The 16,183-nt window shown below is 56.1% G+C and overlaps 1 protein-coding gene across 1 annotated transcript; it reads left to right on the top strand.

Moving 5' to 3' along the window:
* The first annotated feature begins 4,231 nt into the window (after positions 1–4,231).
* Positions 4,232–15,829, top strand: LOC119102967 (glutamyl-tRNA(Gln) amidotransferase subunit A, mitochondrial). The gene is made up of 12 exons (XM_037226416.1): positions 4,232–4,255; positions 4,613–4,677; positions 6,098–6,257; positions 6,456–6,651; positions 7,190–7,273; positions 7,580–7,693; positions 8,415–8,590; positions 9,159–9,196; positions 9,233–9,364; positions 13,946–14,163; positions 14,752–14,957; positions 15,675–15,829. Exons 2-12 carry the CDS (start codon positions 4,654–4,656, stop codon positions 15,827–15,829), a joined length of 1,503 nt encoding a protein of 500 aa, XP_037082311.1. The 5' UTR covers positions 4,232–4,255; positions 4,613–4,653.
* The last annotated feature ends 354 nt before the right edge of the window (positions 15,830–16,183 follow it).

Below are 16,183 nucleotides of genomic sequence, written 5' to 3'. Positions count from 1 at the left end.
TTCTTTCACAGGTTTGCCTGATGAATGAGTCAGTTATGATTCATCCTACAGCGTTTCCCAAACCTACCCCTAAGTGCAACTCAAGCTTAAATTAGCACTTGGTTTTAAACCACGCACAAGCAGAGATAGTGCTCGCCACGGAGGCTCGTTGTCTCTGATGGTGGGCCTCAGACAACATGTCACACATCTTGCGATAATGTGGCAGCAACTATCATCATCATCATCATCTCATCAGCATCATCAGTTGACTACATGAACAGATACTTTATGAAATCCCGACCGAGCGTTTCTCTCAGGGCTACTCACACGATCACGAGTGGGTACCCAATGCCGCTTTGGTGTTCGAAAATGCATTGACTGCGACCCCACAGCAGGTGGCTGCTGTTGCAGGGAATCGCAATGTCACAGCTGCCGCGTTGGAGATGGAGTATCCTCTTAGAAGCTTGCCATTTTGCATATCGTTTCGAAGGAATTGCCTTCTGCATATAAATGTCCACGATATCTGATTTTTTTGTTTTGTTTGGTAGCATGCTGAGATCTTTTTGAGCATATACCATTCGGGAAACATTTTGGATAAGTACGTGATGTTTAAAGGGAATGTTCCGCATTTAAAGACATAGAAGCAAACATCAGCAAGCGTTGCAAGCAAAACAAGCGTGTAGAAATATATATCTGTTCTTAGTACGGGTACTATTATTCAGCTAATGGACAATAACGCACGCTGACAAGTTTCTGTCTATCCCTGTACTCGGGAACGGCCATTTCTGGCCGAGTCGGACGAGGCATTTCTAGCAGCCGCCCGTGTTTCGGGCAGCCCATAGGACAGCATGGTGCATAGTGTATTGATACGTAGGAGCCTGATTAACCTGGATGTTCGTGATGTTTTTGCAAGATTCGTGATGTCAGCTATTCGTAAGCAATTTCTGGCCTCATGCTCTGTGTGGGTCATCGTAACTTTTTCAGTTTAGCCGCTAATTTCGTGCGTCCTTAGCGTAATGCCTTGTGTCGTGCATGGTATAGTAGCTAGATGGATTTATTATCATTATTATGTAGTTTTAATCGCAGTGCTTGCACAAATTCGGAGCATTTTTCCATGCACGTGTCTTGGTTTTTACATGTTGGCCTGTGTCATATTATATAATTTTGGCCTGAATTTGATGGTACATTGCCTTTTTCAATTTAACTATATCACGACATCAGCAGTGATAACCAACAACATAACATGATCAGCAATACTCAACAATACTCAATTGCGTCCTACAATACTCAACAATAGCTACTTAATTATGCTCAGCAACTCATAATGAACAATTCACCTCGACCAATGCTTGTATGGGCTTGAGGCTGAGAGCAAGCGGCTGTAATTAGATGCATAAAGGTACGCCATAAAAACAACAGCGAGTTTTTGTAACTGTGGTGTAGAAAACGCATGTGCTATTCATAGGACCGCCCAATGCATGTGGTTCTTACCTAATTGTTGTACGCCTGGGGTACGCGCAAGCTTTTTTTTAATGGATGTGCGTCATATTATCTAAGCCATGTTAATTTCATGTGTTTTGGTCGTTCACCAGCATAACAAAGTGATCCATCACCGGCCTACGAATTCAGCTTGACTTGAATGTGTAAGATTGTGCATTACTTGATGGTATCGTTTTCCGTTGCACGCGGCGATACACCTCTCCCTTGCAGCCCAAAAGTTTGACTTATTCTCAGATCGCTGAGCTCCCTAAATTGGTAAAAGAACGTGGCTTAATATTTTAGCACATTGATCAAGGGATTCTAGATGAATTTCGAATATTCTCGTAATATCGCCCCGAAATGCGTAAGGGATGCAGAAACAATACTAATGTTCTAATTAATGACGTCATGCATTTACCCGAGTTCTACTTGTCGTGGCTAAGTTCGAGTCTACAGACGATATCTTCCGGCGAGCAAATAAGTGAAGGGACAGTTAACAGACATCCCTTTCCAACGAAGCTGTCGGTCGTCATGCGCAAGATGCTCGTAAAGAGAACTTGTATTGCCGTACTGGCAAGCCAATCGTCGCGGCGGAAGCCCCCCTTTGGTTGGGCGCTGACGTCACGCTGCCCATATCCGTAATGTGGCGAAATGCGTGGTGCCGGGGTCGCCTTTCAGAAAAAGTGTTCGTGTATGGGTCATCAAAGAAGGCCATTTTCCGTTGGTTTCATGGTGTCAGCCTGGTTACAGGGCGGCCGACAGTCGTGTGGTTGCATGGCACGGTAAGGTCCTTTTGCGCTTTTTGAATGAGGAGCCGTGACAAAATAAATGTGTTGAGCATTCATTGCAACAATGAGATGATGAGTTAGAGTAAGTTAACAGAAAATTAAAGCCAGCACGGAATCGGCTTAAACGTCTGTGTCAGCAAAGTTTTTGCTTTCTGGATTTTTCTTAATTTGCAGCTGACCGGAATCTATGATATGAACAAACTATGGCAGACCAAAAACCAAATTATGTTACCCGATTTTGTTTTCTTATGAGGCCTTACAACAAAACAACTCAGGTCTCAACTTGAAGTAAAACAACATTAGGTTCATAGCCCTCCTGGGTAGAAGACCAAATGTCGCTTGGCATCAAAGAGCCTTCAGAAGACCGGTGATCGGCGTCAATATCATGTCTGGGCTGCGAGGAAAAATGTCCCCAGGCTTACGCCTCAAAGACAGACAAAAAACCAAGGTCAAATATAGAAGGGCTTTTCCCAATGCCTCCATACATTCGAGGAAATAAGTTTGAGATTGAGGAGTCAGGTCGCGCTGCTGCATCCTCCATGGCAACGTCACCGCGAGGAAGGATGAAAGGCACGTCTTTGTGTGGCGGCCAACTTTTTTAAGACTTTGTATTTTCCAGCCAAAAACATGGGGGGGTCAAGCCAACATGGGGGCAACTCAACAGGGGGGAGGGGCACAAAAGAATGCAAATCGATGCCCATGTCGACTGGTCAGTTGCTTTGTGAATATTCTACTCTACCTACATGCGCAAAACTAACTGCAAACGCCAAAAACGTTGCATGTCTTTACTTCAGTTGCTTAGTGCATTTGCGAGGAACATTATAAGACGGTACTGACAGCCTTTTTCCGCGGAGAAAACCAAGAGAATGGAAATATATATTGGTTGATCTTTCGGCAACATGCCTTTATCGAAACAATAGCAGAAGTCATTGTTTCTGCTATTGTTTCAATCACGGCATGTTGCCGACATACCAGCCAATCTATGTCGCCATTCTTCCAGTTTTTCTCCGAGGAATAAGACTATGAGTACTGTCTTATCTATGCTGCATGTCTTTGTATGATATCAGCTGTTGGGTCAACACTGCGGTATACCATGCCTATTGCTGTATTCTTTTTTAGAGATTTAGTTTCATTTCGATTGCATGAATTTGTGAGATCAGCATCCACACTTATGGGGATTTGTTGCGTGAGCTCCGGGCCCACCGATCGTCATATTCCGTGTCAACGGCGAACAGTTTTTTGGAGAAAAACGTAACGTGCTGCAATGCTTACCATCCCCACAGTCTGTTTTGTCATCTGACGTCATACGACCTTAAGTGAGACTGCTTCTAACAGGTGCATCCCATTCCAGCCAGGCGAAAGTAGCGCGCGTCTAAAGCGACTCGAACCCTCCCCGCCGCGGGGCCTTGAATCGGAAGGCCGACGTTGTAAGCAGTTAAGCAACCGGACCGACAAGTCCACTCGATTGAGCTGCGTATCACGTACGCGGTTACTGATAGGAGCGTAGCAGCACAGTTAAAGCCGCTGGATCCCAATCTGCTTCCATGCTTTTGCATACGAGCGGAACATGAGGTAAGCCATTCTGCTTGAAAGTTGCTCAGGTCCAGACTCCGGAACCCACCTGATCTTGGTGACTACACGCTGCTTGTCGATCCGTTTTTGAATTTTGTTTCCAAAGCGTCGGATGTGGATTCGGCGAGTGGATCTGTACGGGCCCCCACCCCTCCCCCCAGAGCTGTAGAAGGTCGCACAGCTCGTCAAGTTGACAAGGTCACACAATCCGTGAACCTGACGAGAGCTAAAATTGACGACGGGCCCTTTAGCGTGAAACCCTTGGAGAAACCAGAAAAGTGGCTTCCATATCGATAATTATCTGTGGTATGGAAGTACTTTTGCGTTACTTGACGCGTTTGTGTCAATTAAAAACCGGTCCGTACCAATGCGACCAATATCAGGGCCCTTGTAGTGAAAAGGTTCGAGGTTAGGCGGCGGGGGCTATACTTAAAAAGGTGTCTGCGATGTCTTCCAGCTCGTCTTCTTTGAAGCCCGATTTTCTACGTTTTGTGCCCACTTCCCAGTAACTCCGCTTCGAAGCTTCATTTGAGCGGCCTGTGAGCGGTGTTTGTCAGCAAAGTTGTCCACAACCGTGGCTTGCTGTGTTTCCATCCCGTTTTGTCCGTTTAGTTTTTACCCTCTACACGGCCTTGTGCCCTGTAAAGTCGAGCAGTTTATTTAATTTACTTGCATTCATCCTCAATGCCCATAGTTACCCACATAATGTTTCTTTATGCCACATGCAAATGTTTAAGAACAACACAGTAGAAATGCCCCATATTGGTGTATAACATACAGGGTCTAATTTGCAGGGGTTCCAGTTGAAAGTAATTTTGAGCTTGCTGTTTTTGCAATGCTGTCAGGTAGCATTAGGCAGGTAAGGTATATTCTCATTCATGGTGCTACTGTCTATATTACTTAGATTTTTATTGTTCCATTTTTTTGGAAGGATACTACATGATACAGCATAGTGGCATGTGAGGATCAAAGAGATAAATGATTTGCCATGTACTAATGATGATATGTGACATAGGGTATTCACATGCAATTATTGGAGAGCCATATCAATTTTAAAAATATTGAAAGGGGAAAATCCTTTTTTTAGAAGGTGGTACCCATGACTGTCATCATACCCAGGAGCCAAAACTGGACATGTGACTTCAGCTCACATGTCTCAGACCCAAGATATTGATGCCACACATTTGCAGCAGGCACCAGTGTAGCCAACCTAATGTACAAATTAATTTTAACATAATTTTTGTAATGGCAGGCCTTTTCTTCACTAAACTTGACCTGGAAATTGACCTCAATTGGACCTGACTTATCACTAACTTGTGCTCATTGGGTGGCATGGTTTTGATATGTAAAAACAGCTTTGTGTAGTGTCAATCACAAAGCACTTTGGACATTTTTAGAGGTGCTAGTAAGTCACTCCAAGTTCACCTGGTGATCTCAAGTGTTTTGTTTTTTTCATATTGTTTCATATGTTATCATACCATGGATGTTCAACTTTTCCAGATGAAAACATTCAGGGCCATAGATGACCATATATGTTTCTTTGATCAGGTGGCAATATCCTTGGATAACAGTGATAAGGTTACCTATTCCCTGGAGAGTCCCATGGCATGACTGGTGATGGTCAGTTGTGTGGGTTGGGGTAAATATTTTAGGTGATGCCAGGCTCATCTTCCAGGGTCTGGTGCAAAATGCCAAGCTGTACCAATTCTGAGGCTGCCACTGTCCCCCCGCCTCCTGCCCCCTGCACTCGTGCTCATTGCTTTTAAGCCTTAAAATGTGTACATGGACTCAAAATCTCTGGATACATGCATTGGTGTTGCCCATGCAGCCAGTGCATTATGTGACACTGAAGCTGAAGTGCTGACTGCTCAGTTATTCTGTGCTAGTTCTGCTCTAGTTTGTAAGCCCTACCTTTCTTCTGTTCAATGCTGTGTCTGGTTCCATGTATCTGTAACAACACATTTTTATGAAATCAAAGCCAAAGCCTCAATTTGATGATGCCAAAAAGGGTGCCGGTAGTGTAGTGGTTAACGCGTCTGTCTTGACCACTGCACGTCTGGGAAACCAGAGGTACAGGGTTCGGTTCCCCGCGGCGCCCGCCCTTCTTGCCAGGGTGAGAGGCAGGCGGCGCCATGTAGCCTCAGCAGCTGAGTGTGTCTTAAAGCCCCAATAACGCATGCACGATGATGCCAAAAGTAATGTTTATTCTGTGGAGGAAGCGCTAAGCAGAGTAATAGTTTTGCTGCTCTAGATCCCAAGCAGTGATGTACTGTTCCCAGATCAGCCGACGGCTTCAGAGCGGTGAAGTCACTGCATCTGAGCTGGTAGAGAACTGCCTAGCGAGGGCTCACCAGACCAAGGATCTGAACGCGTTCGTCACGATCACTGCCGACCTGGCCAGAGAGCAAGCGCAACAGTCAGATGAACGGAGACGCCAAGGTGGGTCACCCGCTTGCCTCGAATACATCATCACTCACAGCTAGCAGGGTAAAATACGAGATGCCGAAAGCTTGTACAACTGCTGTCTTCCCGCCTAGGGCAGTGACAGGTGTCAACAGTTGTATCATGATCTGACCACGCCTCGTCGACGTTCGGTGACCCAGAGGCTGACCGCGCCGCGTGACCCCGACCACGCAGGTCAACCGCTGGGGCCACTGGATGGCGTGCCGGTGTCGGTCAAGGACAACTTCTGCGTGCGCGGCGCGCCCACCACGTGCGGCTCGCGCATGCTGGCCGAGTTCCGGCCGCCATACACGGCCAGCGTGGTGCGACGCCTGCTGCGAGCGGGCGCCTGCCTCATCGGCAAAACCAACCTGGACGAGTTCGGCATGGGGTGAGCATCGGCCTGGAGAAGACGGGCAGTGGAGCGGCGGCCCGGAGAAGACGGGCGGCGAAGCGACGACCCAGGGAGGACGGGCAGCGAGGCGGAAGAAGTGTGACGTTTGTCGTTATGTTTTGGAAGAGGGTGGTTGGGTGAGGGCGTGAGCACACGCCTTCCTTTCTCACAAAGACGTGATTGCACGATTACTTATTTCTGTTTTAGTTTGTGTAACCTGGTTTCTACGCGTGCTGTGTTCTATGTATTACGTGGGTGGTTATCCAAATGTCCTCAGAATGACATCAACTCTAAAACAGCAGCGTATTTTTCCAAGATATGGGCGAAGACGCAGCTGTTAAGGAATGTTTCGATTCCAAACATCACCTCCGTCAAAGACAGCGGAGCACCTGCAACCACGCGGCGCCCTGCGTTGGATGCTCCTTTTTTAAGTGCCAGCAAATACCGTGTCACGGGGGTAAATCGCTTCAAACCCCAATAACGGCGTTGCGCTCCTTTCCCTCTGATGACTGACACTGTCGCGGTCTTGTTTCAGCGTGGGAACGGTAGACAGCTTCTTCGGACCCACGAAGAACGTCTGGGGATCAAACGTGAAGTACAAGCTACGCTATAAGTATGGGTGAGTGCCACTGCTAGTTGTCCTCTGATGACCTTGGGACGGATATTTACCGATTTCGTCGGCAACCTACTTAAAATTCCCAACACGCTGTACCTGTCTTCATTCAACTCGAGAAAGAATAAAGCAAATCGGTCTCAGTACATACTTGAATGCTGTATCAAAAGTTATAGCTATATGCTATAGTGAATGCTATCTACCTTGTAACTAATACCTTTCATGCGTATCTCTCCACCATTGAAACAGCTTTTCGCAGCCGTAATCGTGTTCGCTTATCCGTTTCGAACAAGGTTTTCGATCCCGTTGCAGGGAGCCTGCGACAGATCCTCCAGTGCCACCTAGGGACAGCGACGAAGACTTCTATATCCCTGGCGGGAGCTCAGGTGGCAGCGCCGTCTCTGTTGCATCGGGATCAAGCTTTGTGTAATGTATTGTCGGCCAGGTGAACCTTTCCTTTACAGTCCTTTAGCAGCAAGTTTGGCTTACAGCACGAAGTGCTTGTTTACAGCATACAACCCGGAGTTTGCGAAATTTTCTCCATGTGAGCATGTCCCTTGAAGACGTCCTTTGGTCTGAGTTCTGAGCCATTTATATTTCTGTTGTTTTCCTCTGCACCCTGGAACTAACCGAGGAGCTATCTCGCCGTTCCATCGGGCAGACAGTTCGGGCCGGGCCGAGCGGCCTGACTCCGGACTCTCGGATTCTGCCGTTAACTGGTGTGATATCCGACACTACCCTCTCAGCAGCGGCTTCACCGTCGACACCGATACGCATCCCGTCGCGTCCCGCTGTTCTTCGCCGTTCCCCGCCGCGTCCTGTCGTTCCCCGCCGCGCCCCGTCGCGTCCTGTCGCGTCCCGTCGCGTCCCGCCACGTCCCACCGCGTCCTGCCGCTTCTCGCCGCGTCCCGCCGCGTTCACCGCGTCCCACCGCGTCCCGCCGCGTCCCGCCGCGTCCCGTCGCATCCCGTCGCGTCCCGTTGCGTCCCGCCACGTCCCACCGCGTCCTGCCGCTTCTCACCGCGTCCCGCCGCTTCTCACCGCGTCCCGCCGCGTCCCGCCGCGTCCGCCGCGTCCGCCGCGTCCGCCGCGTCCGCCGCGTTCCGTCCCGCCCCGTCGCGCCCTGACGCCGCCACTCCGCCGACAGCGCGCTAGGCTCGGACACTGGCGGTTCGGTACGAAACCCGGCGGCCAGCTGTGGCCTGGTGGGCCTGAAGCCCTCCTACGGCCTGCTGTCGCGCCACGGCCTGGTGCCGCTCGTACACTCGATGGACGCGCCGGGCCTGCTCGCCCGCACCGTGGCAGACGCGGCGCTTGTCTTCGGTGAGTGGTCGGTCGGCCGGCCGGGCTGGGCTAGCTGGGGCGCCGAAACGCGCCGGCACACGGCGGGGACGTGGGGCACCTGGCGGCGGTGCGTTCGGGGACATGTTGCAGACGTTCTTTCATGTTCTTGGTGTGCTCAGCTTACTGAGGTTTACTGATTTTTGTGACTGTTGCTTTGTGTTTATGAATGTTGCTATGGCTGCTCGACTGGTGTCTGGTTTTCAAGATACATAATATCTATGGATAAGTCGTTAAAAATTTGGCTATCTGCTCCAGATACCCATATTGCGTTCTGGCACCCGGCTGCCTAGTGTTGATCGCCCGTGCACCCGTTCTCAAACACGTCGACATTCACCTCACGCCTCGTCGGAGAGCGTGACGCCAATCTCCTCTCCTTATCGTTCGCAATGCCGCCGATGTTTAGGAGCGACGACATCGTTCCATCCCGTCGACACCGTCAGCTATGTCTGGGAACGTCCCATCTCCAAAGATCTCTTTGTCGGCTCGGCATGCCCACTGTCCACCCATCCTCAGCCCCTCTCGTCCTCACGTCTCGCCCCCGCCGCAGACCTGCTGTCGGCGCCGGACGCGCTCGACTCGACGTGCGTGGCGGAGGCGCGGACGCCGGTGGCGCTTGCGGAGCGGTGCTCGGCGCGCGGCCTGGTGGTGGGCGTGCCGCGCGAGTACCACTGCCCCGGCGTCGACAGCCAGGTGCTCGACGCGTGGGAGGCGGCGGCGGCTGAGCTGGCGGCTGGCGGCGCCACCGTCCGACAGGTCAGTCACCCCTCACACAGTCACTGAGCGCGGGGGGGGGGGGCGGCTGGCGGCGCCACCGTCCGGCAGGTCAGTCACCCCTCACACAGTCACTGAACGCGGGGGGGGGGGTCGCTCCAGCCTCCAGGTCAGCGCTGCGGGTCGGGGTCGGGGGCGGCGGACCGACGGCAGTGGCAGCAGGCTAGCCAGGCTGTCAACCCTGCCTGACTGTTAGTCGTTTGCTCTGCGCTGGCTGGCGCTATCACCCTCACTGGCCTTCTGGGTATCCGGTCTGCCTGGAAGCCCTCGCCTTGCAAGTGGCTGTGGGAAAAGTTTTTATTGGGCTTCTGGGAAGGCGGGTTAATTGTTTTGGAGGAACCCCAGCGTGAAAAGTGAAAGAAGTTGTAAAAATGGCTGAGACCCGCCAACATTTAGCTCGCACATCCGACATTTTACACCACAGGCCACACAGTTCACCTGAAACCACTCAGCAGATTTCATACTGATATTATGTAACAATTTCTGGCAACAGGATTACTGAAAATCCTAGGAATGATGTTTGAGCGCATCACGATATCAAATGGCAAGCACAAGTCGTTCGTAGAACGACACAGACTTTCCGTGCGCTTTCAGCGAGTCAGCTCCGTCACTCAGCGAAGCAAGCCCGCAAGCTCTTGTAAAACACTTAGAGAGGAATATATCGCGATAGTGCAGTGGTGTCCTCTCAACAGTCATACCGCTGCTTGTGGTTGGCTAGGCGGAATGGTGATGCACGCGGAGCTCCAGATTCACGCGAGGAGCTTGACGGCAGATCGTACTTGCCACTACTGGGGCCTGGCCCGTAGAAGGGGTCACTCAGTATCGTTAGCAGTGTCTGAACATCACGGCGCTTCAGTCCGCCAGCCGTCCGGTTTCAGCAGGCGCGTGCCGAACGCCGGAAAGAGAAGCACGAAGGGGAGCAGTTAGCATCCTGTTCTGTAATGACACTTTAGATGAGCGGGGAACTGCACTTCTGCGCTTTGTCACATCTTGGAATTGAGGTTTATCTGCGCTCAGCCCCTGCCACTACCAATAATTTTTTGCTGCCTGTTTGCACAAAATAACTAGTTGTGTAAACGTAAGGTGGACCATCCACAGTACTGCTGCCTGGGCAGAAATGAAGTGTTGCTATCCAAATGCTGTGCTCACGTACATAAAAGACCACCGCAGCGACTCATCGCAGGGTGAAAACAGGTGGCGTCTTCTGGGCGTTGGATCATTGGCACACATCACAACGTGAAGACCAGACCCCTGCGCCATTGGATGGCGGTGCTGCTCCAGTCCGTGTACATTGCCTCTCCGTGGAGGTGAAAGGAAGACCTGGTGCTCAGCAGTGGTTTGACAGCACGTGCATCCCCTTACCCGCGTTGCTGCGGCCTGTGCCGCTCACAGCGCGATGGTATATGTGTTTAAACAGACATGGCTGGATATTTTTACAACGATTACAGCGCCCAGATAACCCTTCGACAAAAACGTTCTCTGAGATCGTCGGTTTTGCGAGATCCTTAAAAGCCCCCGCATTGGTGCCTGGCCGTCCACGGCGGCGTAGGGCCACCGCCTGCGCCGCCGCCGTCGCTCAGCAGTAGATGACGGTGCAGGCGTCCTGGTAGGAGGGTGGCGGCGCCTCGGCGGCGGGCGGCGACGACGGGTAGGGCGGCGGCGGATCGGCGGCGTCACTCGCCGGTGGGGGAGCGGCCGTCGGCCGCCGCTCGGTGTCCCTGCGGCCGGGGCGGATCGTTAGTGCTGAGGCTTACGGCCGCGGGGTGAACACAAACGCCGACGGTCAGTCACGTGCGCTGACGGTCAGTCACATGCCCTGACGGTCAGTCACATGCGCTGACGGTCAGTCACGTGCGCTGACGGTCAGTCACGTGCGCTGACGGTCAGTCACGTGCACTGACGGTCAGTCACATGCGCTGACGGTCAGTCACGTGCGCTGACGGTCAGTCACATGCGCTGACGGTCAGTCACATGCGCTGACGGTCAGTCACACGCGCTGACGGTCAGTCACATGCGCTGACGGTCAGTCACATGCGCTGACGGTCAGACACACGCGCGGACGGTCAGTCACATGCACTGACGGTCAGTCACGCGCGCTGACGGTCAGTCACATGCGCTGACGGTCAGTCACGCGCGCTGACGGTCAGTCACATGCGCTGACGGTCAGTCACGCGCGCTGACGCCGACGTGAGCATGCGTTCAGATTCAACCAGGCGAACAGCCGGTAGGTTTGCGGGCACTGGGTGAATCAGTACCATGTTACCGAGCCGTGGTCACGTGGATTGCTTCGTGCACGGTTGCTTTTCGCGGCCCTAGAGGTAAGTGCGCAAAGATTTGGTTGGAAGTGCCATCGAGAATGCCTATTATTTTTAAAGACATTCCTCCGTTTCTCCGAAAGTTCAGGGCCAAAATGCTTTTTTTCTTTTCCGCTCCATTCTGATCCTCGTGCACCCCACATTGCGTGCCCACGTGAACACGTGACTGCACGGATTGCCCGCCGCCGTCAGCACCGCGTGTCAAGCGCCCGTTCGCGTCATCCCCGCCCCGCTTCGGGCGCCGTATCCCACCCACCTGTCAGGCAGGCGCACGATCTGGCGGTCGAGACGCGCCACAGCCGGCGGCGCGCGCGCGGGCTCCGCCACCGGCGACCACGACCGCGAGCGTGCGTCGGCGCCGGGCGCGGCGGCGCGCCTGCGTACGACCAGGCAGAGCCCGAGCAGGAACAGGAGCAGGGTCGCCAGGATGGCGCCGGCCACCAGCGCCAGCAGCAGAGTGTCGTCGCGAGGCGGGGGAGGAGCCAGGTCCGGCGGCCAGTTGATCGTTGTCTTCGTCAGCTCCGCGCGCAGCGAGTTGAGGAGACGCAGCCGGCGCAGCTGGCTGGGCGGCGTCGGGCTCGGCACCACCTGGCCGCAGTAGCGGCCGTGCACGGAGCACAGACAGCGCAGGTAGTCGGCCAGCGCCTCCTCGCGCGGCGAGCGGTGCAGCTGCGGCGCGCACCGCTCCGACTCGAACGACTCGGCGGCCATGCCGCCCGCAGGCCGACCCGGCGCGCCCTGCCACTCGCCTGACTCTCTGCTCTCCCGCTCGGTTCCGGTTTATGTCTCGCGTTTCCTGCGCTCACGCTCTTAAGCCACGTCCGTGGGACATGGCGGGCGTCGCACGCTTCTTGTTGGCGGTGGCCGCCCGCGCCCGCTCACTTCACTTCACCTCACTCGGCTGCGGTGCGCGTCGTCACAGCTGTCGCCCCGGCCGGCGGCGCCGGCGTCCGCGTGCGGGGGCCGCTCAGGCTCACGGTCATGGCCGGGTTCTTGCGTCGCGCCGACCGCCGCCGGGCAGGAGATGCGCCGCTCCGAGGCGGCCGCGCAGATCGATACACCGGCCGACGCTGGGTCAGGAGAGGGTCTGGGGGACGGGGGGGGGGGAGACATCAGCCGGCACTGGGTCAGGAGAGAGGCTGGGAAAGACACCGGCCGGCGCTGGGTCAGGAGAGACGCCGGTAGAGACACCGGCCGGCGCTGGGTCAGGAGTGGGGCTGGGGGAGGGGGGAGACACCAGCCGGCGCTGGGTCAGGAGAGGGGCTGGGGGAGACACTGGCTGACACTGGGTCAGGAGAGACGTCGGCCAGGGGCTTGGTCCGGGAGTAAGGCCCCTGCCTTGGGTTTGATGGCGCATGTGATACCCGACCAGACAGCTGCCAACTTATCACTGGCAGCTGGTGGAAACATAGCGAGGTCTGTACGTTGGAGGAATGCTTGGTTATTCGGTAGCAGACAAAAAAAAACAGCTACCCATAAAAATATCATTTTGGAGGCTGCATGCTCGTAACGCACCCGTAGCAGAGCGGCTTAACCAAGCCATCGTACCTTGACCGTGCCTACTCTGAGGGTGGCGAGTGTTTTCGTAGGCCTCTGTATCACTATCTTAATACTCGTATTCCAGCACGGCACCAGGCCTCTTTTCACGCCGTGCGAGTGCACCTGATATGTCAATGGTCGGGCTCATACTCTCCCAGTCACGGGGCCTCTCAATGTACGTTGTCATTTCTGTCATGGCGGTGCTCTTACGACCTTGTGCTCCGTTGCTGCCATTTGCCCCCCCCCCCCCCCACGTTCGCGCTGCTCCGTTCGGTCGCACGCCATCAGCGCCCTGCCGGCCGGCACGTGATGATGCTCCGCATGGCCCGGAGTGGTGCTGTCCCTCGCCTCCCGGCCAGCCGTGCCGCGGGCGCCGTCTTCTGCCCGGGGCCGCTGCTGACCCACCGGGAAAGAGGGCGTGCCCCGCTCGCTATGGCGTCGACCCCGCTTCTTCCGGCCTCAAACGGCCAGCCAGCCCGGCTCTTTTCTTCTCTCCTGGCATCTCGTCTCTCCTCTCTCTCGTCGCTAGGACGCCGCCGTGTCCCGCGACGTGGCGTAACCGTACTGATCCCGTGTCGTCTTCTCCTCCGGTGAACTCCCATCAATGGTGCCGCTCCTGCGTCCCCATGACCCGAGGACGCCACCGCTCCTCCCGCCTCGCCCATCTGTCGGCGCCGCCTGACCTGACCTGGCGTGACCCGGCTTCCAGGTGAGCCTGCCGCACACACAGCATTCGATCGCGTGCTACAGCGTGCTCAATGCGGCGGAGGTGGCCAGCAACATGGCCCGCTACGACGGCGTCGAGTTCGGCTTCCGCTCGACCGAGCACGCCTCCACCGAAGCGATGTACGCCGACGGCCGGCGCCGCGCCCTCAACGAGGTCGTGCGCGGCCGCGTGCTGGCCGGCAACTACTTCCTTCTGCGGAGGTGAGCGGGACGGGGCAGGGTTGACCGAGCGCTGAGCTGGGCGGGCGGGGCTGACCGAGCGCTGAGCCGGGTAGGGCAGGGCTGACCAAGCGCTGAGCCGGGTAGGGCAGGGCTGACCGAGCGCTGAGCCGGGTAGGGCAGGGCTGACCGAGCGCTGAGCTGGGCGGGGCGGGGCTGACCGAGCGCTGAGCCGGGTAGGGCAGGCCGCATCGATCAGTCTTGTACGCCGGACCTAGGACCTAGGACGTGCGCGCTCTGTCGCGGTACGGGTTGTGTTCGCCGGAAAGGCAGAATCTGGGTATTACCGTGCCGTTTCCTTTCACGTCCTCGAGAGCGTTCGTATGGCAAGAATGGCCCCTGTCCCGGGGATGCAGATGAGGCTGTGAAGAGTGCGAATCCCGCCGTTGACAGTGGCGCGCGGGCGCGTGGCTTGCTGAGAGTGCGGAGCCGACGTTGGCGGGTGTCCTTGCACAGTCTGGTGGTCAGTCGGAGGGATCTCGTGGCTTCCTGCCCAGCCGTGTCCTATGTCGTCCGATGCTGCATCGTCCCGGCCAGCCCGACCTCCTCATAGCGCCCTCGCCTCGGCAGACACTACGACGACTACATGGTGCAGGCGATGCGTGTGCGGCGTCTGATCCAGCGCGACTTCGAGCTGGCATGGCGGGCCGGCTGCCACCTGCTGCTCACGCCGGTCACGCTCACCGACGGCCATCTACACTCGGAGTTTGTGCAGCGCGACAGCCGCACCAACACGGCCGCGCTCGACTACTGCACGCAGCCGGCCAACATGGCCGGTGAGAGGCGCGCCGCGCAGGCCGCTGGCGGGCGGGGGGCGACGGCTCAGGTGTCAGGGCGCGGTGACTGGTCGGTCGCTGCGGGCAGAGGTGGCGTTGGCGCTGCGGGTGGAAGTGGTGTGGTGCTGCGGACGGCAGAGCGCCCGGTGTGGAGGCCGCTCTGGCGGCTGGAGGGGCGGCGGGCGGTGTCCGGCGGCGGGGCGCGTGCTCACCGCTCGATTCAGTCCAGGAGCGCGTCGCTCCACTGCGCCGTCCACTCGCGGCTCTGCTAGCGTGGCCAGGTCCTCCCAGAAAGGCAGCGATGGTGTTCGTCGGCCTCCATTATTATTCAGTTTGTAGCCGTGCTTCACATGACAGCAACGGCGCCTCAATGCCACATGAGTAATACCCGTCACCCCTGCCATGTCGCCTCTAACGGCACGTCATCAGCTGCTGGTCTGCCGGCGGGATCTTCAGCAGTTGGCCGCGCCTGGTGCCGGCCGGCCATCGTCGCCCTCGTCAGCCGTCGCCGCGCTTGTGTCCGATGCCATCGGTCGCCACAGGCCATGCCGCCAGCGGGCGGGTCGGCTCGCGCCGCGCGCTTGACGCCGCCCGCCGCCGTCCTTCTCGTCAGCGGCCGATTTCGTGTCGGACGCCACGGGCTTCCACACGCCGTGCTGCCACTTGATGGGCTTGGCGGCGTGGCGCGCGCCTGACGCCGCCTGACGCTGCCCGCAGGCGTGCCCGCCGTCAGCCTGCCCGTGCGCCTGTCGTCGCGCGGCCTGCCGATCAGCCTGCAGCTGATGGCGCCGCCGCTGGGCGAGCGGCGCCTGCTGGCGGCGGCCCGCTGGCTGGAGCGGCGCCTGGCCTTCCCACGACTGGAGCTGGTCTGACGCAGGGAGCGGCGCCGGCGCCGCGCGCGCCTCCAGCCGGTGCGGGTCTGCTCCAGACTGTGGACGGCACCAGCGGCGGCGTGAGAGCGCTGTCGGCTGTCGGCTGTCGGCTGGGACGGCAGGCGCCGCCAGCCCGGCCCGCCGTCTAGTGATACAGAGGCCGCCGACCCCGGCCCCATAGTCATGCTCGTGAACAGTGCTGGTTTTCTGATACATTTCTGCTTCAACCCGTCAGCTTTTATTTTCTACTTCTCGGAACTTTTAACCGGAGCCTACGTGACAGCGAATTTGCCTCGTTTTCTTTGCCGGATGCCTTTTTCGAAGGACCTACGTTGGGATCGATTTCTCATCGAG

This window comes from Pollicipes pollicipes, unplaced genomic scaffold (genome assembly GCF_011947565.3).
Source record: "Pollicipes pollicipes isolate AB1234 unplaced genomic scaffold, Ppol_2.1 Scaffold_5724;HRSCAF=6776_pilon_pilon_pilon, whole genome shotgun sequence".
In the NCBI taxonomy this organism is placed as follows: Eukaryota; Metazoa; Arthropoda; class Thecostraca; order Pollicipedomorpha; family Pollicipedidae; genus Pollicipes; species Pollicipes pollicipes.
The sequence above is the reverse complement of the archived record's forward strand: the minus strand, read 5'-3'. Positions and strand labels throughout refer to the sequence as shown.

Coding starts and splice junctions, on each gene's coding strand:
- LOC119102967 (XM_037226416.1), top strand. CDS start 4,654: ATGCTGTCAGGTAGCATTAGGCAG. Junction 9,197..9,232: donor ACGCGCTCGACTCGACGTGC/GTGGCGGAGGCG, acceptor GCGCTTGCGGAG/CGGTGCTCGGCGCGCGGCCT. Junction 14,958..15,674: donor GCAGCCGGCCAACATGGCCG/GTGAGAGGCGCG, acceptor CGCTGCCCGCAG/GCGTGCCCGCCGTCAGCCTG.